The sequence below is a fragment of the Ovis canadensis genome, chromosome 11 (genome assembly GCF_042477335.2).
Source record: "Ovis canadensis isolate MfBH-ARS-UI-01 breed Bighorn chromosome 11, ARS-UI_OviCan_v2, whole genome shotgun sequence".
NCBI classification, from domain to species: Eukaryota; Metazoa; Chordata; class Mammalia; order Artiodactyla; family Bovidae; genus Ovis; species Ovis canadensis.
The window spans coordinates 47,527,344-47,548,706 of NC_091255.1; the positions used below are offsets into that span (position 1 = coordinate 47,527,344).

Genomic DNA, 21,363 nt, shown 5'->3' on the forward strand with positions numbered 1-21,363 from the left:
CAGTCTGATGGAGGAGACACAGATCCTACCCTCAGCGGAGGGAGCAGCGCGGCCTTTAGGGTTCTGCCAAGGTGCTGGGGAAGGCAGGGACATGTAGGACTGTCCTGGAGTCCCTGGCTGATGAGGGGGACACTCCCTGAGCTGGGGAGCCCGTCTGATGGAGGGGACCTGCGCCCTGTCTTCAGGGTTCCCCGTTCCGAGGGGTCTGCAGTCACCCCTCTGAGGCTGTGGGGCCTGACCCTCCTCCTGTTTGCAGACCCCTGTGGATGACAAGGAGCCTCAGTCAGTGCCAAACATCGAGTACCTCCTGCCTAACATTGGCAGGACAGTGCCGCCTGGAGAGCCGGGCTCAGGTGAGAGCACGGGCCCAGGAAGGGGTGGAGAGGCCGTGGGATCTGCATTCCTGGGGGCCCCAGATGCCTGGCCAGGCGCCCAGCTCTGCTCCTGCCCCACGGGGCCCCTCCCTGCCCCCACCACTGGGCTGGGCTGTGGTGGGGGCTTCCGCCTCCTCGGCTGCCCTGGGCTGGGTAGGAGCTTTGTTTTCACCGGTTTCTTTCCTGAGCTTTTTGTTTCTCGAGGGCTGTGTCCTGGGCACGTGCCTCTTTTTAATTTTTCTTCCTTTTCTCCTTGCACCCCTTCCCCCTCCTCCCTCTTCTCCCTTGCTCTCCTCCCATCCCCTGGATCCCGCTCTTCTCTTCTCCTCCCTTCCCTCCTCCAGCGGACCTGTTGGAGATTTAAAGGGTACAGTGTGGCATTGCGACCTCGGTCACTAACAGTGGCGGGTGATTATAAGAAGGCTGGGCAGGCACGGGGCGCGGGGCAGGCAGAGCCATCCGGGGCGTTGAGGACCTCTCCCTGACAGTCCAGCTCCCCACGCTTGTTAACAGCGTACCGGCCTCCCATCTGAAAGCCCCTTCTCAGGAGGAAGGAAGCACTTGCTAGAGCCAAATCGGGGCCCCTTGCCAGGAAGCCTGGGCACCACATGGCTGCCCCCATATCCCCCCCGCTGCCCCCCCCCCCACTCTATGACTTTCTCTCTGTGCTGAGCTCGGCCACTTCTGATTATCTGGGTGGAGGAGGCTTGGCTGGTAGTGGGACCCAGCTTCTTCAGACATCAGTGATGCCGCCCCAGAAGCCTGTGTACATCAATAGCCCCTGCGTCAGCCGCCTCTGAAGGCTGGCTCTTCCTGTTCCCGAAACCAGAGCCCCTGGTCACTCAGCCCCTAAGTCCTGCTCCCAGGCCTCTGGCTGTCATAGTAGAGGAGTCCAGGGCCAAGAGGGTACCTTCTGGCTCTAGCCACTAACTCCTCCCACTCTGTGGGTGACCTCCCCGCTTGTGTCTCTGACAGAGGTATAGCATAGCACCCCTAGTTGCAAGAGGCAGGCTGGGGAGGGGGCCAGAGGATGTGGGGGTGGGCATGGCCGAGAGGAGCCCCCCGTCTCTTCTAATCACCTGCTGCCACTCTCCTGCCCGTGTGCGTCGCTGTGTGGTCAGCCCGTCTGCTCTTCTCACTGTGTGCGGGGGAGGGCTGGGGGGGAGGCACCTAACTTGCTTGCTGGAGAGTGTGGATTAACCGCACCTGCCCCCCTTCAGACCCTCAGAGATCCTTGGGTGGGCCTGCTCCCTCCCCAGTCCTGGGGACAGCGCTGCAAGACTTATTTCTGGGTCCTTCCCCACCCCAGTGTTAATAAGGAGTGGAACCCGCATTCCTTCGTAACTCTGATAATAAACAGGGGCTTTGCGCCTGAGGACAGCCTGATCTCTGGTCTGGAGGTAGACGCTTTTCAGGCTGTAATCACCAGCCCTGGCTACCTCCTGCCCCTCTCATTTCCTGCCTGCCCTGTACCCCATCGTTCACGTGGTCCCTCTGCCCTCTCGTGTCCCTGAAGTCGGGGGTTGAGGGTAGGTATAGAGCGCCCCTCTCTGTGCACTGTGTGGTCTCCATTTCTCCAGAGCATCTGTGATTTGCTGTGTGTTGTGGTGGTTTCTGTGAACTGCATCTGATGTTTGGCGTTTTCTCTCTAGTGCTTCAGAGTAACAGGGACAGGAGGGGAGGGGAGAGGCCAAAGAAAAGTCCGCCTTGCCCTTAACCCTGGGCAAATGCAGGTCCAGGGGCCTGATGTCACTTCCTGCCTCAAAAGGAAGTGGTGATTGACATCCTTCTCCGCTCCATCCTTATACCCCAGGAAATGACATCAGAGGTCCACCACGCTCCCAGGACCTGGGGAGAGCTCAGGTTTCTGAACTCCCTGGTTTCTGAAGCCTTTGAGGAGAGGGAATTGTGTTCGCAAGAATCAGCCTTCTCTTGCCCAACCCAACTTTCATTTTTCTTTTGTTTCTTACCAACAGATTCCACCACCTGTAGTTCAGCCAAGTCTAAGGTGAGTGCCACGGCGATTCTGAAAGTTACGTCCCTGGACAAGCCAGCCCATTTGCTTTTTGGTCACAACAGTTGGGAGAGTTGTGATTAGAACCTTAAAGGTTGTTAGTCACTGGGAAGGAAGGTGGGAAACACCTGAGTGTCCAAGGTGAGCTGAGGTCACTCACCTTGGCAGTGCTTGGGGAGATAACTGATAAAGTAGAGGCTCTGGCTTGGGAGTTTGGTGGCCCGAGGCAGTGTTTCCTGCTGGTTAGGAGCACAGACAGTTGTGGGCCTGCATCCTGGCTCCACCGCTTAGTAGCTTTGGGACATTAGGCTAGTTATTTAACTTCTTTAAGATCCTCAGCTTCCTCATACTATTTATGAGGATAATATCTACCCTCATAAATGGGGTTAACAACAACTATGAGTGATATAATGATTGTTTTTAAGGTCTTTGCAGAGCCCGAAGCAAATGAAGGGAAATAATAAAGATAAGAACAGAAATCAATGAAACTGAAAACAACGAAGCCTAAGCTGGTTCTCTGAACCAGGTCTCATAGGCAGCTGGTTGCCTGTTCCAGAGCCTGCCCAGTAGGGCAAGGATGCCTGCCCCAGATGAGCCCTGCCTGACTGTTAGTTTAGAGCTTGCAGGCCAGGGGTGTGTCTTAATCAGCTCTGGCTGCCATAACAAAATACTACCTACTGGGTGGCTTTTTTTTTTTTTTAATTTTAGTTTTTTATTTTTTTAATTTTAAAATCTTTAATTCTTACATGCATTCCCAAACATGAACCCCCCTCCCACCTCCCTCCCCATAACAACTTTCTAGGTCATCCCCATGCACCAGCCCCAAGCATACTGCATCCTGCGTCAGACATAGACTGGCGATTCAATTCACATGATAGTATACATGTTAGAATGTCATTCTCCCAAATCATCCCACCCTCTCCCTCTCCCTCTGAGTCCAAAAGTCCGTTATACACATCTGTGTCTCTTTCCCTGTCTTGCATACAGGGTCGTCATTGCCATCTTCCTAAATTCCATATATATGTGTTAGTATACTGTATTGGTGTTTTTCTTTCTGGCTTACTTCACTCTGTATAATCGGCTCCAGTTTCATCCATCTCATCAGAACTGATTCAAATGAATTCTTTTTAACGGCTGAGTAATACTCCATTGTGTATATGTACCACAGCTTTCTTATCCATTCATCTGCTGATGGACATCTAGGTTGTTTCCATGTCCTGGCTATTATAAACAGTGCTGCAATACTGGGTGGCTTAAACAGAAATTTATTTTCTCATGGTTCTGGAGACTAGAAGTCCAAGATCAAGGTGTTAGCATGGTCAGTTTCTGGTGAGAACTGTCTTCCTGGCCTGTAGATGGCTGCCTTCTCACCATGTGAGAAAGAGAAAGTGAACAGGTAGGTGTGTGAGACAAAGAGCAAGCTCTCTGGTTTCTCTGCTTATAAGGGCCCCACCCTCATGACCTCATATAAACCAAATTACCTCCCAAACGCCCCACGTACCATAACACTGGGGGCTTAGGGCTTCAACACATGAATTTGGTGGGGGGAACAGTTCTATCCATAGTAATCAGTGAAATCAGCTAAATGTCTGGTCAAACTGGGCTTATTTCTTTTTGGATCTCTAAGCACTGGCTGAGTCCCAGCAAAATCAGTGTGCCTGACCCCAAGCACATTATGTTATCTAGTCATTATATTCATTATATATTAACATATATATACATATATGATATATTTGTTATTTATAATATATATTCATTAGTTCATTATATGTCAGATGAAAGCCCAGAAGGAAGGAAGGCTGCTCTAGTCTAGTGCAGAAGTCCACTGTAACCTCTCCAGAGAGCCTCTGCTTGCACACTTCTGGTGACAGGGAGCTCACTCCATCACAAGACTTCTTTGGCAGGGAGCAAATTAATTATAGTGACCTGAATTTAGTTCCTTGTCCCCTCCACCCCTTGCTCATGCCAGACCCCTGGTTTCCTGTAGCCTCTTCTGGACTGACCCCTCAACCTTTATGTGAACCTGCTGACCTCTGTATTCCCTAGAAGTGACCATTCTGACCTCATTGCTTCTGTAACTCGCCAGGATGAGAGTGTAGTTTGATCAGATGAGCCCAGCGGTCTCTCAAGTCTCCCAGAGAGCACAGGCCAGGAAGGAAGGCCAGGGAAGAGGCCCCCATGCGCCTCACGCTGGTTGTAGCAGTGCTGCAGCTCACACAGCTTCAGGTAGTGCCTTCTAGTCTCACACAATGTGGGCAGCCATGGCCCAGGAGCCGCAGGCCTGTGAATCCCGAATCCCTGGCAGACTTCGGTTTTCTCAGAGCTAACTGGTATGAGAGAGGGCTGCAGTCCTGGGAGGCAGCGCTGTGTCTCCGTCCCCTACAGGCAGACCTCGTTTTCTTACACTTTCCTTTGTGCTTTACGGCTATTGTGCTTTTTTTTTTTTTAATTGAACGTTTGTGGCAACACTCTGTTGAGCAAGTCTATTGACACCATTTTTCCAACAATATTTGCTCACTTTGTGTCGCTGTTCATACTTCTTGTGCTGTTTCAAACTTTTTCATGATAATTATATTCGTTATGGTGTTCTGTGATCAGTGATCTTTGATGTTACTTTTCCAAAAAGATTACGACTCCCTGAAGGCACAGGTATTGTTTAGTGTTTTTCAGCAATGGAGTATTTTTAAATTAAGGTACGTACACTTTTAGACACAGAGCTAGTGCACACTTAATAGACTGCTGTGTGAACATAACTTTCATATGCTTTGGGAAACCAAAAAATTCACGTGACTCGCTTTATTGCGGGATTTGCCTTATTGCTGTAGTCTGGAACTGAGCCTGCAGTGTCTCTGAGGTGTGCCTGTTACACTGTAGCTGCAGCAGGAGGTGGCCTGTGAGAGGGGTGGCAGGGCAGGTCATTCATTCCAGCCCAGCAGGGGACCAGTCCCAGCATCTGCTTCTACTGAGCCTCCTACGTTCATTCACCTGTTTGTTTAATCACTTAACATTTCTCGAGTGCTGTTCGGTGACAGGCACTGCACTGGGAGTCACGGATGCAAACACGAGCCATGTGACCTTGCTCTCAAAGGACTTGGGGTTTGGTACAGATGATGTGGAAACAAAGCTATTCTGATGTGAGAAAGAGCTGCTGTATGTGTATTTTCAAAGGTCTATGGAACAGGTAGAGAAGGGATTTCCCAGCTCAGCCAAAGGGAGAGCTGGGTGGGAGGCTGCTGTACAGAGGATGCTGTGTTTGCACTGCGCCCAGTAGGTGGACTTAAGAGTTCATCCCATAAATAGGGTGGGGAGGGGGGCGCGACTAAGGGCTGCCAGTGTTAAGGTGCAAGGCTTATCAAGGGAAGGGTCTGAATCGCCTGAGTGACAGCTGTGTTCAGTTGGGGTCAGGGCAGAGGGGTCTCAGGCAGGTTGTGAGGGCCCTGTGTCTGTGCTTTATCCTCATGGGGGTCTCGTCCTGCAGAGGCCGGAGGCAGTCAGATTCTTGCCTTAGAAGGACTGACTGCTCTTGAGGAGGAGGGGCTAGGATGAGGCAAGGGTGGAGGCAAGGAGTCCTATTTGGAGAGGGCAGAAAGGTCTAGAAAAGGCAGAGTGAGGGTCTGAACATAGGATAATGGGGATGAACCACTTTGGGAGTCATTTCTGGAGAATCTAGAGGGAGGAGGGGAGAGGGAGGAATCAGAGTCACCTGAGGTGAGGACGTGAATCTTGGCAGTCTAGGGCAGGGGTAGGGAAGGTAATGTGGCTCCAGGTAGGTGAGTTTCAGGTGCTGGCAGACCCCTTGGTAGAGGCAGATTTGCAGTTGGAAGAGGAGTTCTGGATGGGGGTCGAGAAATAAAGAATTTGGTGTTGGAGAGGGAGACCTCGCGGGCAGGATATTCCCAGGGAGAGAGAAGAAAAAAGGGGCTGAGAACAGAGCCCGGAGAACATGGCTTCTTAAGGGGTAAGAAGTGGAAAACGAGCCTCCCAGGAGACAGAGGAGAGGCCAGAAAGGCAGGATTAAAAACCAGGTGGAGGAGGCAGTGATGGGCAGCTTGGGCTCTGCTAGAGGATCATGGAAGGCCAGGACCAAAAAACACCCACGGGCTCAGCAGTGAGAACAGTGGCAGAAAGCTGCCCACGTCGCAGCTGTAGATCACAATTTGGGAGTGGCTTCAATCCAAACCATCAGGTTGTGCAGGATTCTTAAGCCACTTTTGGCAGCAGAACTGGTGGTTGGATTGATCTGGAGTCGGGGACTGTGGAGGTGGAGAGCTGGTGGAAAAAAAAAGTGAAAATGTTAGTCACTCAGTCCTGTCCGACTCTTTGCGACCCCATGGACTGTAGCCCTCTGTTCGTGGAATTCTCCAGGCAAGAATACTAGAATGGGTGCCATTCCCTTTTCCAGGGGATCTTTCTGACCCAGGGATCCAACCTGGGTCTCCTGTGTCACAGGCAGATTCTTTACCATCTGAGCCACCAGTGGGGTGCTGGGGGGACCACAGAAATGCTTAGGGTGTTATGGGAAGGGACATGAATTTGGGTGGGTTGCCACAGAGAGGCTGTTCCTACTGAGTCAGTGGAAAGGCAGGTTTCCTGGTGAGACTGAGTGGAGAGGAAGGGAAGGAAGAGTTATGGTCAGAGAAAGGTGCAGGCTCTGGTATCATAACCCATGATAGTACAGGCGAAATGGGTTTAAACTGTCAAGTGTCATTTCGCTGTTTAGAGTCTGTTTAGTGGGCTGCCATTTCCTTCTCCAATGCATGAAAGTGAAAAGTGAAAGTGAAGTCGCTCAGTCGCAACTGACTCAGCGATCCCATGGACTGCAGCCTACCAGGTTCCTCTGTCCATGGGAGTTTCCAGGCAAGAGTACTGGAGTGGGTCGCCACTGCCTTCTCCAATTAGTAGAGCTTGAGTCTAAAAGGATTTATGTGACACTGCATGTGGAGAATGGAATGAAAATTGGGGCGAGGTGAGAAACCAGCCCCCAGGTCGCAGGAAAAAGCTGACAGTCTGGATTAAGACCAGAGGAGGCGCCAAGGAGGCTTCAGAATTGAGGGGGCGGGGGTGGTAGGCTCTAGAAAGGATCTGGTTGGGACAGCCGTCCGGGGGGAAACAGCGGACGGTGCCCGTGGGGGTGCTGGGCTTGGCTTGGCCCTGTCAAGATCAGGTGCTGTGGTGTGGGGGGTGTAGGGGCTGGAGCTTGGAGGGCGCCCCCGGCCCACTGACCTGTCTCCCGCACAGGGCTCATGGGCCCCCAAGAAGGAGCCGTACACCCGGGAGATGCTGGCGATCTCCTTCATCTCGGCGGTCAACCGCAAGCGGAAGAAGCGGCGGGAGGCGCGGGGACTGGGCAGCAGCACAGACGACGACTCGGAGCAGGAAGCGCACAAGCCTGAGGCGGGGGCGCCGGCGCCGCGGGCCCAGGACCGGCCGGAGGGGCAGCGGCCGGGAGCCGCCGCCCCCGAGGCCCCCGGACGCCTCAGCCCCCCGGCGGCGCCGGAGGAGCGGCCGGCTGCGGACACGCGCTCGATCGTCTCGGGCTACTCCACCCTGTCCACCATGGACCGCAGCGTGTGCTCGGGCGCCGGGGGCCGGCGGGCGGGCGCGGGGGACGAGGCGGACGACGAGCGCAGCGAGCTGAGCCACGTGGAGACGGACACGGAGGGCGGCGCGGGGCCCGGGGGGCGCCCGGCGCGCCGGCCCTCGTTCAGCTCGCACCACCTGATGCCCGGAGACACCCTGGCGCGGCGCCGCCTGGCCCGGAGCCGCGCGGACGGCGAGGGCGCGGGCGCGGCCGCCGGGCTGCCGGGCTCGGCCTCGTCTAGCAGCCAGGAGTCGCTGCGCCCCCCGGCGGCCGTGGCGGCGGCGGCGGCGGCGCTGGGCTCGCGGCCCTCGCGCCTCGAGGCGCTGCGGCTGCGCCTCCGCGGCACCGCCGACGACATGCTGGCCGTGCGGCTGCGGCGGCCGCTGTCCCCCGAGACGCGGCGGCGCCGGAGCAGCTGGCGCCGCCACACAGTGGTTGTGCAGAGCCCGCTCACCGACCTCAACTTCAACGAGTGGAAGGAGCTGGGAGGCGGGGGTCCCCCGGAGTCCGCCGGCCCGCGGGCGCACAGCGACAACAAGGACTCGGGCCTCAGCAGCCTGGAGTCCACCAAGGCGCGGGCCCCGTCGACCGCCGCGTCTCTGCCCCCCGCGCCCGGGGACCCGGGAGCCCCGCAGAGCCAGCCGCCGCGCCGCTCGGCCGCCTCCCGCCTCCATCAGTGTCTGTGACACCGCCCGCGCCGGTCACCCCGCGCCCGCGCCGGTCACCCCGCCCCCGCCCCGGTTTCCCAGGAGTCGTCTTTGCCTGCACCCCTTCTCTGGTCGCCCATGGGAGCATCCGGGTGCAAGTGGGGGGCGCTGAGGCCCCGCCTCTGGTTTGTGCGCTGGAATTGGTCGGGAGAAGCCGGGGCTGGACACGGAGTGGGAGTGGAAGGCAGGGGCTCCGAGGCTGAGGAGACCGAGAAGGGTTAGGCTACTGGGGCTCTGTGCAGGGCTGCGAGGGTCTCTGTCCCCTGGATAAGTGTGCCCTTCTGGGCCCTTGTGTCTGCACTTAGGGACCCTTATCGGCCCATGGGGTGTGGATAGGGAGCCCCTAAGGCTCAGACCAAGAAGACACTGGGTGATGCTGGCTCCTCACGCCTTTCCTCTGCCCTCGCCGCGCGCATTAGCCCCTAGCTGCCAGCTCAGGTGGGGGTGTGTGTGTGTGTATGTTGGGGGGGAGGAGGTAGGGCGATAGTGTCCGTGGGGGGCGGGGATGTGTGTGTGCGAGTGTGTGTTCTCACTGTCCAAGTGTCTCCGTAGCCACTCCTGCCACTCCTGCCCCTTTCCTCCCCCGCCCCCATCAGGGCTCCCTGTCTTCCGAGCACGCAGGGGTCCTGCTCCCCTGCTGCTTGTCAGAGCCAGAGAAGAGGGGTGGGGCCCCTCCACAGAGGCAGGATTGACACTTACCAGGGTTACTCACCAACCTTTTTCCAATCTTTACATTACGACCATGGGGAGCTGCCTGTGCCCCAGACCGTCTGGGGAGGGTCCAGAGTCCCCCCTACTAGACTTCTTGCCCCTCTTTTTGTTCTTCCAGCTGTGCCTGCTCCTTCCACAGCTAAGGCACACGGGCCCCACCTTCTTCCCTTTAAGAGGGAGGGTAGAAAACATCCTTGGTGTCTAAGTGTCTGTCTCTCACACTCTCATTCACTCACTCACTCTCACACACACACACACATGGATGGGATCTGCGCTGGGCTGCTCCTTCAGGAAGGGCAGGACCCAGCGCCCTCTTCCCCCCACAGTTGTAAATAGATCTCAGATCACAGGCCTCTCCACCCACGTCCTCACTCATCCCAGGGAAGCCCAGGGGGTTGTGAACCCACTGCCACGTTGATCGGTCCTCTTGTTTTATGCAAAGATTTGCTGTAAAGTAGATTTCTTGATCCTCCCTCCCTCATCCTTTATTGTAAATATTGTCTCTAAATGTGTAACATATTATAAAGAATTTATAAGGATTTTTAAAGATGTTTTGCTCATTTAAAAGTGTTGTAACAGTGTTGAATAGGCCTCTGCCCGACGTCCGCATGTCTCCTCTCACTGTGTCCTTGACACACCTCTCTAGGCGACAACTAAGATTTCCTGCTTCTGAAAAGTCCTGTCTGAACAGTATAGTCTATACCTTGGAAATAAATGGCCTTCCTTGAGGCACGAGTCAGCTGTCTCGCTTGTTTGGGAGGGAGGAGAGGGGCAGAGTGGGGCTGGGAGGGGTTGGAAGTGAGATACCTGGCCCACGGAGCAGGGGCAGTGGGGCTGGGCCAGGTGGTGACTTAGAAGACAAACCTCTGCTTCCTGGTAGCTTGGAGGTGTCCTGGGAGACTGGCTTGAGCAATGACTAGGGCACAGAAGATAAGATGGAAGGGTGCTGACCCTCATCACTGCAGAAGATTTTCACGCACCCGCTCTGTTTTCCTGCAGAGACCAGGAAGGGCACAGCCACCTTCCTTCTCAGGGCTGTCTGGACCTTCAGAATGGTCCAGAGGTGCTGGCCAGCAGAGAGGAGGCTTTGGGAAAGCCCAGGGCCCTCCCTTCTGGCCAGCTGTCATCACAGGCACTCCGGATCCAGACAATAAAGAGGACAGTGTGGATTTTGCCCTTTGTCTTATTCACATACATAAGCTTACAACCTGGGATGGGCTTTCTTCCACGTCATGTCTATAGTCGCTCCTGCCAGCTTCAGGCTGTCTCTGATGACGCTAGTAGCCATCTGTAGGAAAAACAGATGACAGTCATCAAAGAGAACCTAGGGAGGAGCCTTGGAGCTGGGAAGAGCTTAGTGGCTCACTGAAATCTGCTTCCTTCCTCTACCTCTGTCCCGGAGGTTGTTTTTGATTGGCACATGGGCTAAGAGCTTGTGTTACTGTGGGCTCACACCAGCCCCCAAGGGCTTTATATGTCCTTAATTAATCCTCCAAAACTCTTTGGAGCTATGGTCACAATATTGCTGTCTCCATTTTTATATGTGAGGAAATTTTAAGCACAGAGAGATGACATACTTGTCCAGGGTCACACAGCTAATAAGCGGTAAAGGCAGGATAAATCTAAGCCCAGAAAGACATAAGGACAGGGTTGCTGCCCACTGGGCTTCCTTCATGCTATAGTAGGCTTTGCATGAGAATAGATCAAAAACCAGGTTTCTCTGGTGGCTCAGTCTGCCAATGCAGGAGACAGCTTTGGGCACTGGGCCAGGAGGATCCCCTGGAAAAGGAAATGGCAACCCACTCCAGGATTCTTGCCTGGAAAATCCCACGAGCAGAGGAGCCTGGCAGGCTTATAATCCATGGGGTCACAAAAGAGTCGGACACGACGTAGCAACTAAACAACGACAGATCAAAACCCTGTGCTTTCCTCCAAAACCAAACAGAAATGAAGACATCCCCAGTAATGAAAAGCAGGGAATTTGTCATCAGCAGCCCTGCCCTATAGAAAATAATGGAGTCCGGTGAGCTGAAATGAAATACAACTAGATGGTAACTTGAATCCATAGGAAAACATAAAGGACACCGTTAAGAGGAACATGTAGGCATTATAAAAGACAGTATAAACATTTTTATATATTTATTTATTGGCCACATCACATGGTTTGTGGCATTTTAGTTCCCCAGCTAGGGATCGAATTTATGCCCTCTACAGCTTCCACTGGAGGACTCCGCAGAGAGTCCTAACCACCGGACTGCCAGGGAATTCCCATAAACATCTTTATTTGTAATTCTTCTATTTTTTTGTCCTTAACTCCCTGTTTTTTAAAAGTAGTTGCATAAGATAATAATTACAAAACTGTTGACAGGCTTATAATGTATAAAGATCAAATTTTTATGACAATAAGAGCATTAAGGAGTCAGGAGGGAATGGAGTTATAATGAAGCAAAGCTTTTGTATGTTATGAAAATTAAGTTAGTATTAATCTAAACTTATTGTAAGCCCCAGGGCAATCACTAAGAAAATAACTCTCTCAAAATATTATAAATGAAAAAACAGCAAATTTAAAGGTACACTAGAAAATATCTGTTTCACACAAAAAAGGGAAGGAGTCAAGGACTAGAAAAATAACAAAAACATAAGACATTGAAAAACAGCAAAATGGCAGGCATAAATCCTACCTTATCAGTAATTATATTGAATGTAAATGGAGTAAACACCCTAATCAAAAGACAGAGACTGGCAGAATTGATTAAAAAACATGTTCCAACTACATGCTGTTCACAAAACCTCTACTTTAGATTCAAAGACACAAAATAGTTGAAAGTGAAAGAATGGAAAAAGATACAAAATGATGAAAAGAGTTATGAAAGAGAGCCAGAATGGTTATACAGGTATGAGATAAAATAGGCTTTAAAGATTAAAAAAAAATCATTACTAGAGACAGGAAGGATGTTTTATAAGAGTAAAAGGGTCAGTCTACCAAGATAAAATGATTATAAATATATATGCTTCAAAAAAAGATCTTCAGAAAACGAAGATCATGGCATCTGGTCACATCACTTCGTGGCAAGTAGATGTGATAACAATGGGAACAGTGACAGACTTTATTTTCTTGGGTTCCCAAATCACTGCAGATGGTGACTGCAGCCATGAAATTATAAGATGCATGCTCCTTGGAAGAAAAGCTATGACAAACATAGGCAGCGTATTAAAAAGCAGAGACATTACTTTGCCAACAAAGGTCTGTATAGTCAATCTATGGTTTTTCCAGTAGCATGTATGGATGTGAGAGTTGGACTGTGAAGAAAGCTGAGTGCCGAAGAATTGATGCTTTTGAACTGTGGTGTTGGAGAAGACTCTTGAGAGTCGCTTGGACTGCAAGGAGATCCAACCAGTCAGTCCTAAAGGAAATCAATCCTGAATATTCATTTGAAGGACTGATACTGAAGCTGAAGCTCCAATACTTTGGCCACCTGAGGCAAAGAGCTGACTCATTAGAAAAGACCCTGATGCTGGAAAAGATTCAAGGTGGGAGGAGAAGGGGACAACAGAGGGTGAGATGGTTGGATGGCATCACCGACTCAATGGACATGAGTTTGAGCAAGCTCTGGGAGATGGTGAAGGACAGGGAAGCCTGGGATGCTGCAGGCCCTGGGGTCACAAAGAGTCAGACATGACTGAGTGACTGAACAACAACAATATATTTTTCTAACAACAAAGCCTGAAGCAGAAACTAACAGAATTGAAAGGAAAGTAGACAATTCGAAGCAATAATTGGAGAAAATTCCAGTGGTTAGAGCTCCATGCTTTCACTGCCAAGGGCACAGGTTCAATCCTTGGCCCCTCAAGTTGTGTGGCGTGGCCAACAAGCAAGCAAAAATCAAAACAATAGTTGGACATTGTCACTTTCAATAATGACTAGAACAACTGGACAGAAGATCAGTAAGGAAGTAGAAAGTGTGAACAATACTATGAGCCAACTAGATCTAACAATCTCCAAAGAAGCTTCCACCCAACAACAACAGAATACACATTTTCCTCAAGTCTACATGGAACATTCTTCAGGATAGACCAAAAGCTAGGCCATAAAGCATGCCCAGAACACTTACATTACAATTAAAATTTTAATAAATTTAAAAGGATTGAAATCACACAAAGTTTGTTCTCCAAACACAAGGGAATTAAGTTAGAAGTTAGCAACAGAAGGTTTTGGGAAGTTCACAAACGTGGCAATATAAAAGTACACTCTTAAATATCTAATGAGTCAAAGAAGAAGTCACAGGGAAAATTAGAAATACTTTAAGATAAACGAAAGCAAAAGCACAGCATGTCAAAGCTTATGGGATGCAGCTACATTAGCTCTGAAAGGGAACTTTATAGCTGTAAATGTCATACTGGCAAAGAGAGATTTCAAATCAACACCATAACCTTGCATCTTAAGAAACTAGAAAAAGAAAAGCAAACTAAACCCAAAACAAGCCAAAGGATGGAAATAATAAAGAATGGAAATAAATGAAGCAGGAAATACAAAAAAATAGAGAAAACTGATAAATCTAAAAGTTGGTTCTTGGAGAAGGTCAACAAAACTGACAGATATTTAGTGTTTTTTTTGGTCAGTCTAACTAGGTATTCATCAGTTTTGTCAATCTTTTCCAATAACTAACTTTTAGTTTTATAATTTTTAATTAGTTTTCTCTTTTTTTTTCTATTTTCGTCATTTAAAAAAAATGCAAATCACAACCACAATGAGATACCATTTCATACTCACCAGGATAGATTAAATCAAGAAAATAACAAGTGTTGCTGAAGATATGGAGAAATAGGGACCCTGGAACATTGCTGGAGGCAGTGCAAAATAGTACAGCTACTATGAAAAATAGTTTGATGGTTCCTCAAAAAATTAAACATAAAACTACCATATGATCCAGCAATTTCACATCCAGCTTTATACCCAATAGAAATGAAAACATATGTCCCAGCAGAAACTGGTGCCTGAGTATTTATAGCAGCATTGTTCATCATAACCAAAAGGTGGAAATAGCCCAAATACCATAAATAGATAAACAAATCATTGTATATACATAAAATGAAATATTATTCAGCCATAGAAAGAAAGAAATCTTGCCATTTGCGACAACATGGATAGATCTTGAGGACATTAGGCTGCAGGAGACAAGTCAGATAGAAAGGACAAATACCATATGCTTTCATTACATATGGAATAAAAAAAAAATCTTACAGAGAACCAACGGTGGTTGACAGAAGTGGGGGTGGGAATGGGGTGAAATGGGAGAAGGGAGTCGAAAGGCACAAGCTTTCAGTTATACTTTAAGTCAGTCCTGGGGATGTAATGTACAGTGTGGCAACTATAGTTAATTATACTGTTGTACTGCACAGTTGAAAGCAAAAGAGTAAATCTTTACTAAGAGAGAAAAATCTTAAGAATTCTCATCACAAGAACAAAATTTTCTCTAACTATGGATGGTGAGAGATGTTAACTAGACTTACTGTGGTGATCATTTTAGAATATACCCAAATATTCCATCATTATGTTGTATACCTGAAACTGATACAATGTTGTGTGTCAATTGTACCTCAATAAAGAAGTCTTTATCACTCACCCCACTTATTTCTATAAGTGATGAACAATCTAAAAATGAAATTAAGGAAACCATTCTATTTATAATAGCATCAAAAATAATAAAACACATAGGAATAGATTTAATAAAAGTGCAAAACTTGTACCAAGAAAATGAAAATACCGTTGGAAGAAATTTTAAAAGATCTTAATAAATGGATATTCCATGTTTTAGAAGATCTTATGTTGTTAAGTTGGCAGACTTAACACAATCCCTATTAAAATCCCCATTTTGGGGGTCTTTTTCGGCAGAAATTGACAAACTGATCCTAAAATTCCTATGGAAATGTGAGGGACGTAGAACAATCAAAACAATCGTGAAAAAGAAAGTTCCCAATTTCAAAACTTACCACCAATCAAGACATTGTGCTACAGGCATGACGCTAGACATATACTTCATAGGAAAACTCCAGATCTGTTTGGGCTGAACTAAAGGAATAAGGATTTTTCTCTGACATGGGCAGGTGGAAAGACTACAGCGGTGGGTCTGAGCTGAAGCAGAGTCTGTGGATTTGAGTGAAATTCCTGGCACGTGGCCAGGGGTATGAGGTGGAGCTTCCTGCCAGATGTCATTAAGAGTGCTGTCACCCAGTCGGCATTAGGGAATGTTGAGGGAGCCTATGTCAGCTAATGGGCACAGTGGCCTTGGGCCCAAGGCCCTGGCACTGTAAAGGATGCTTTGGTGCCCTGTGAGTTTAGGGTCACTTAAGCCATTCAGAGATCAAAGAGGAAGAACACTCCCAGGGGACTCAGAGATGTGCAGATGCTGGGGGAGAAAACATGTGGACTTCCCAGGTTCCTATTGGTAAAGAAGCCCCCTTTCTACTAGCAGTTAGAATCTGGCTCTGAGACCAACCTGAGGTCAGTCAAATCCTTTGCTCAGTCACTCTCCCCATCAGTAGACAGGAGGTAATGATACCAATAGCCCATATGGTAAGGATTAAATGAACACTTAATACGTCTGTTTGTGTGCTCAGTTGCTTTAATCGTGTCCAACTCTTTGCAATCATGGACTGTAGCCTGCCAGGCTCCTCTGGCCATAGGATTCTCCAGGCATATATACTGGACAGGGTTGCCATGTCCATCTCCAGGGGATCTTCCTGACCCAGGGATTGAACCTGTGTCTCCTGCGTCTTCTGCATTGCAGGTGGATTCTTTACCCACTGAGCCACCTGGGAAGTCCTTAATATGTGTAATGATGAGTATTAAAAGCACCAAGAAAGCATGGCTAACAGGAGAGATGGGCCGTGGGTCTGAGTCTTAGCTCCATCACTCTGTAGCTACAAAGTCTCTAAGACTCAGTTTCCCCTCCCTCAGCCATCAGATCGTTCACTGTGAATGAGTTTGGCCGTCATCTGCACCCCACCCTCACCCTACCTCATCACACCACAGCCATAGGTAAACACAGCATCAGATCATGTCACCTTCTGACTCGACCCTTCTATTGGTTCAATGGCCTGAGAAGAAATATACCTTCCTTGCTACATTTGCCCAAGACCAAGACCTCCTGCGACGCTGTGCCCCCTTGCCAATTCTCAGTCTACTTGGTTTTCAGTCATTTTCTAGAACCCACAGATAACTTCCTACCTCAGGGCCTTCTGTGGGGGACACCCAGCCACCAGCTCCCAGACAGCCCCCTTGTCGATTCTGAAGACCTTCCCTCATGTGACCTCAGGGCCTCTGGTCATACTCTCTGAGGTGGTCTTCTTTACTCAGCCACCACCTTTGCAGGCCTGCTTGCCTTCCTGGGGCATGGCTCACTGTCTGTCATGATTTTGCTCAGGAACTTCTGTTTTGGCTGGGTCTCCTCCTAGGCGCTGAGCCATAGTCCCAGTGAATCAATAAGCAGCGCCCAGCCAGGAGTAGACAGCTGGGAGGTGTTTGAAGGACGGATGAAGTGCCTGGCCTAACTCCTGCCATGCACTGATGGTCTCACTTATGACTTGATCTTGAACTGTTGGTGAATGGGGTGATTCTGGAAGATGAAGGGGTTTTGGCTACTTGCCCAGCTTGCTGGAAATAGGATGGGAGAGAGAAGGCAAGATCTGCTGCCTTTTAAAAAGGACAAAAGGGGTGTGGTCTGACTTTCAGTCAGATCTCAAGGGCTACTTGGCAGGTGGGTGACCCAGGGAGGGGGCATTCCCTGCGGACAGCAAGCACATCCTCAACCTAAGTGTGACTGGGTTCCAGCCGAGGCCTGGAAAAGGGTGGTTCTAGGCCACTGCCATCATCTCAAGGGATGGAAGGGATGGTTTTACAGGAGGAGGTAGAGGAGACCCAGTAATACCCCAGGTCTCGGCCACGCTGGAGAATGCCTAGCAGCGCAGCCTCAAGGATGATTAGAACACACCGGGACAGTGGCACAGCCCTCAGAATTCCAGGGAAACCTGAGAAACCCAAGCAGGTCAGCTGGCCCACTTGACGGCAGACCAGGCTAGACTCAGATGTGGTAGCCTGGAAGGGTTCAGGCAGCTTGCTGGCTATAGTGTCAGGGCTCAGGGCCCCACCCAAGCAGCATCTAGGGAAAATCTCCTGTCAGGGGTCTTCCAATTTCAGAGGCAACCATGGTGTAAGAGGAACCAGTAGGCCTTTGAGGAGGACGAAGCAGAAATGCAATGTGACTGGAGCTAAATCTTCAGACTAGTATTTTGCAAACTGTGGGTTCTGACCCTTTCAAGGGTCATGAAATCCAGAGTGGGCTGTAACCAAATGTTTACAATTTAACTGAAAATCGTGGAGTTCATAGTATACAGCAGGTGCTATTTCACTAAATATGTGGGTGTTTGTGTACGTGTGGACATGTCTAAATCACTGAGATGAAAAATGGATTTCTTACTGAGATACAGCTGAAAAAAACAGTTTGAAAGCTGATGTTCTTGATAGGATGGATGGAGACCATTAAAGGGTCAGCTCACCCAAAGGGCAGGAGGCTGAGGCCCACTCCAGGGAACAGCTGGAGGTAAGCAGACTGGATTTAGTTTTTGGGGGAAGGCATTGGTTTTGGAGTCAGGCAGAGCTGGACACCAATGCTGACTGTGCATCTGACTAGCTGTGTGATAGTCGGTAAGACACCTGCCAAGCCTGGCTTTGTCACTGGCAGGAGTCAGTGATGCCAGGAGCATCCTCGCTGACGGTGGAGTTGGCACCCCATGACTTAGTGGTGTTCCTCTCCAGCGTCCAGATGATGTTGGCTCTCAAGGGCCCTTGAGGGCAGCAACAGCCGCCCCCCAGGCCCTGATTCCACCTCTCCCACTTCGTGCCCTGCCTGCTAAGTCTTCTGCCCACTAAGTTGTAAGGCAGTTGGCTGCCAGGAACTCCCCCTCCCCACCACCCGCCCCAGCACCTTCCAGGGTGAAGATGAGAAATAATGAGACAGCAGCCTCTAGGAAGGAGATCCAGGAGAGGAAAAAGAAACAAGTTTTATTTAAGCCCCAAACACTCAGCTAGAAAAACCAAAAAGGAAAGTGCAGGAAAGTGGGGGAAGAAAAGGGACATTAAAAAAGAGACAGAGAAAACACAGCAACCCTTTTCCATTTAGAAGTTGTCAAGTTACACTGACAGAGGTCACAGAATACCCACAGAAGCCATCACTGCTACACCGACATGGGCCCTACAGGGGACAGGGTGGGTGTGAGCCGGGCTTGCCCTGGGGGGTCCCACCTGGGACCCCTCGCAGAGCCTCAGGCCTGAGGCTCCTGGGGAAACAGCTTATTGTGGAAGGGGTGGGAGAGAAGCCCCCCATGCGAGTAACACAGCACAGTGGGCAGGGGCTGGGGGGACCAGGTACAGGGGTCCCCCCAGACGTCTTGGTTTTCTCTTGGTCAAGCACACATTGATGGACAGAGCAGTGAGGCGCATGCAGCTGGGGGGGCTTTGACGTGCTGGGGACTTTGAGAGGGCCCAGGGGCTGGGGGCTTGAGAGGGGAGCCAGAACCAGTGGTGCAGGGATGAGGGAACACACACTCAGGCGCTTCTACACTTGGGGTCTACACACATGTGCATGCACGCACCTCCATGTACACCCCTCCATGTACACATACAGGTCTCACAGCTGCCACGTCTGCACACACATACTACACACGTTCTTACACACCAAGCTTCTCCACGCCAAGGTGCAGCCAATGCCCAGGCTGGTCACATGCACCACTGTGGGCATGCCTCCCTGCACACACGTGGGAGGTCATGTCTGTGCATGCTCATGCTTCCTTTCCTCTGCACACCGATAAATGGACTAGTGCCAGTGGATACACACACACACATACACACACACACAGAAGTTGCGCACAACTCCTCCTATAAATGCGCTGGCACCAAAGTGAAAGGTACAAATTCCACTGGGCTCCACATTAGCAGTGGGTGGGGTGGGGCACATGACTCCCTCCATTTGCCCCCTAATGGATGGACACGCCCCTTCCCCTCCCCCACAAAGGGACATTCAACTCAGGACAATGACGGTGGGGCAAACATTCAGGGCACAGGGCTGAGGGTGGGAGGTAGGGCAAGGGAAAATTAGCAAGCAAAGAGTAATGGAGTGGAGGGAGGAGGGGGCACCACTCCCCCCTCCCCTCCCAGGTCAGGGGGTCTCTGTACAGCCGAATCAAACCAAACCATTTCACTGGACCACAGAAACCAGGCCAATGCGCCCACCCTCCAGCCCCCTCCCCCGCCAAAACAGCGGCCAGGGAGAGTGCTGTGGTTTTCTTTTTTTTTTTTCTTTTTTAAATATTTATATATATTTATATTACGTATATTATATATATATAATATGTAAATATATTTTTAAAACAATATAAAATGTTAAGACACTTCACTTAAATGTAAAGAGTTGCCTGCAATTAAAAGTAATTGCATCATTTATGAGGTCCTTTTTTTTTTCTATTTTCCAGGGTTTTTTTTTTGGGGGGGGAGGGATTTTTTTTTCCTCTTCTTTTGTTATTTTTCAAAAAGGCTTGCTTGCCTTTGTACAAAAATGATCCAAAGCTAGAAAACAAGGATGAACCAACAAAAACAACAACAAAAAAGGAAAATGAAGTAACACAACCCAGTGTCCCCTCCCTCCCCAACCCTCAACAGCTCCCCCTGGCTCTCCTCAGGCGCTAGGCCCCAGAAGGTTCTGCTCCTTCAGTGGCTCCTTCTCTCTGTGCTTTCTGCAGGGGGTGATTAATTCCAACCCCCTCCTCCCCTGTGCTTACTCCACTTTGTGCTCCAAACAGGAATCCTGCTCCCTGGGGACCTCTCTCCATCCTCCTCCTCCCCCACCCACAGAATCTCCCTGCTGGCCCCTCACTGTGCCCTGCGGGTGGCAGGGGGGTTGCTGAGAGCCAAAACTGATCTCTCCCTCCCCTTCTCAGGACCCCCACCAAAAGCCTCACTGCCCACAGCCTCTGCAAGGTGGGTGCCCATGGGCCAGAGGTTGGGGGCACTGGCTGGCTGGTCAGGCCTCGAGGACCCTTGAGAATCTCACCAGGGTCACCAGCTCCCCATTTTAAAAACCATCTCTAACGCCTTCCCTGAAAACCCTCAAATCTCAGAGAGGATGGTTAAAGGTCAAGTCAGCCCACCTGTGGGGTCAGAGCTGTCCTTGCTGCCCCCCATCAACCCCCTCTCTATTGCCCCTACTTCCCTCACAACCAGACCCTTCCCACCCTCTAGGCCTCCAAGTCTAATTTGCTAGGCCCTTCATTCTTGTCCATCCCACCCCATTAAATAAGTTAATGTCATTTAAAGTGCTAAATTAGGAAACTAAAAGTACCAGATACCCCTCCTCGGGGCTGCCCTCTCCCAAGGCAGTGTCCCCAGCATCAGGCTGTCTGCTCAACCCACCGTCCACAGCCAGCAGTCCAAAGGTGCCCCATTCCTCCCATTGGCACGGGCCAGGCAGCTCCTCACCGCAGGGAGGTGGTTCCGGGAAGCCAGCTCCTCTCCAGGGACATGCAGATTCAGTGGCGTCACACCACCCTGAGGCCCCTCTGACTCTGGCCTCCCTCTCCAGCCCACCTGTCTTGACTCCAGGCCCACCCGGGCATGAGTGGATGGGAGCAGAGAAGCAGCAGAATTCAGTCATGTCCCGAGGGTGGGCAGGTGGGGCGCCTCCAGGGCCAGAGTCTCCTTACATCCAGTTTTCTAGCCTGGTTTTGGGGTTGGTCCAATGTCCAGGTTTTCCTCCAGGAAGGTTTCTGAGGAAGGGGAAAAGGGAGTGTCTTGCTGCTCCAAGTCTCCGTGGCTCAGAGTTTGTTTGGAGTGCTCTTGGGAAGGGTGGGAGAAAGTGAGAAGGGAGGGCAGGGGTGCAGGAACTTCAGGATGAACCCGGGAGGGAGTGTGGGGAGAGACAAGGG

At 50.5% G+C, this 21,363-nt stretch overlaps 2 protein-coding genes across 9 annotated transcripts in view; one reads left to right on the top strand and one right to left on the bottom strand.

The window, feature by feature from the left end:
• ARHGAP23 (Rho GTPase activating protein 23) overlaps positions 1-10,115 on the top strand; it is a 79,689-nt gene extending 69,574 nt beyond the window's left edge. For all 6 annotated transcript variants that reach the window (XM_069543285.1, XM_069543283.1, XM_069543284.1 and 3 more), the window contains 3 exons: positions 257-353; positions 2,351-2,382; positions 7,627-10,115. In XM_069543285.1, the coding sequence (XP_069399386.1) occupies positions 257-353; positions 2,351-2,382; positions 7,627-8,655 (1,158 nt within the window). In that variant the 3' untranslated portion in view covers positions 8,656-10,115. The remainder of the gene's footprint in view (positions 1-256; positions 354-2,350; positions 2,383-7,626) is intronic.
• SRCIN1 (SRC kinase signaling inhibitor 1) overlaps positions 9,925-21,363 on the bottom strand; it is an 81,791-nt gene continuing 70,352 nt past the window's right edge. Inside the window, exons 22-23 of one of the 3 annotated variants that reach the window (XR_011247129.1) lie at positions 20,918-21,204; positions 10,596-10,675 (exon numbers count right to left, since the gene is read on the bottom strand). Coding sequence is in view for 2 of the 3 variants with exons in the window: in XM_069543276.1 (XP_069399377.1) it covers positions 21,085-21,204 (120 nt within the window). In the remaining variant the exon portion in view is untranslated. Of the gene's footprint in view, positions 10,676-20,745; positions 21,205-21,363 lie in introns of those variants that run through there. The other 2 variants (XM_069543278.1, XM_069543276.1) reach the window with 2 other exon arrangements.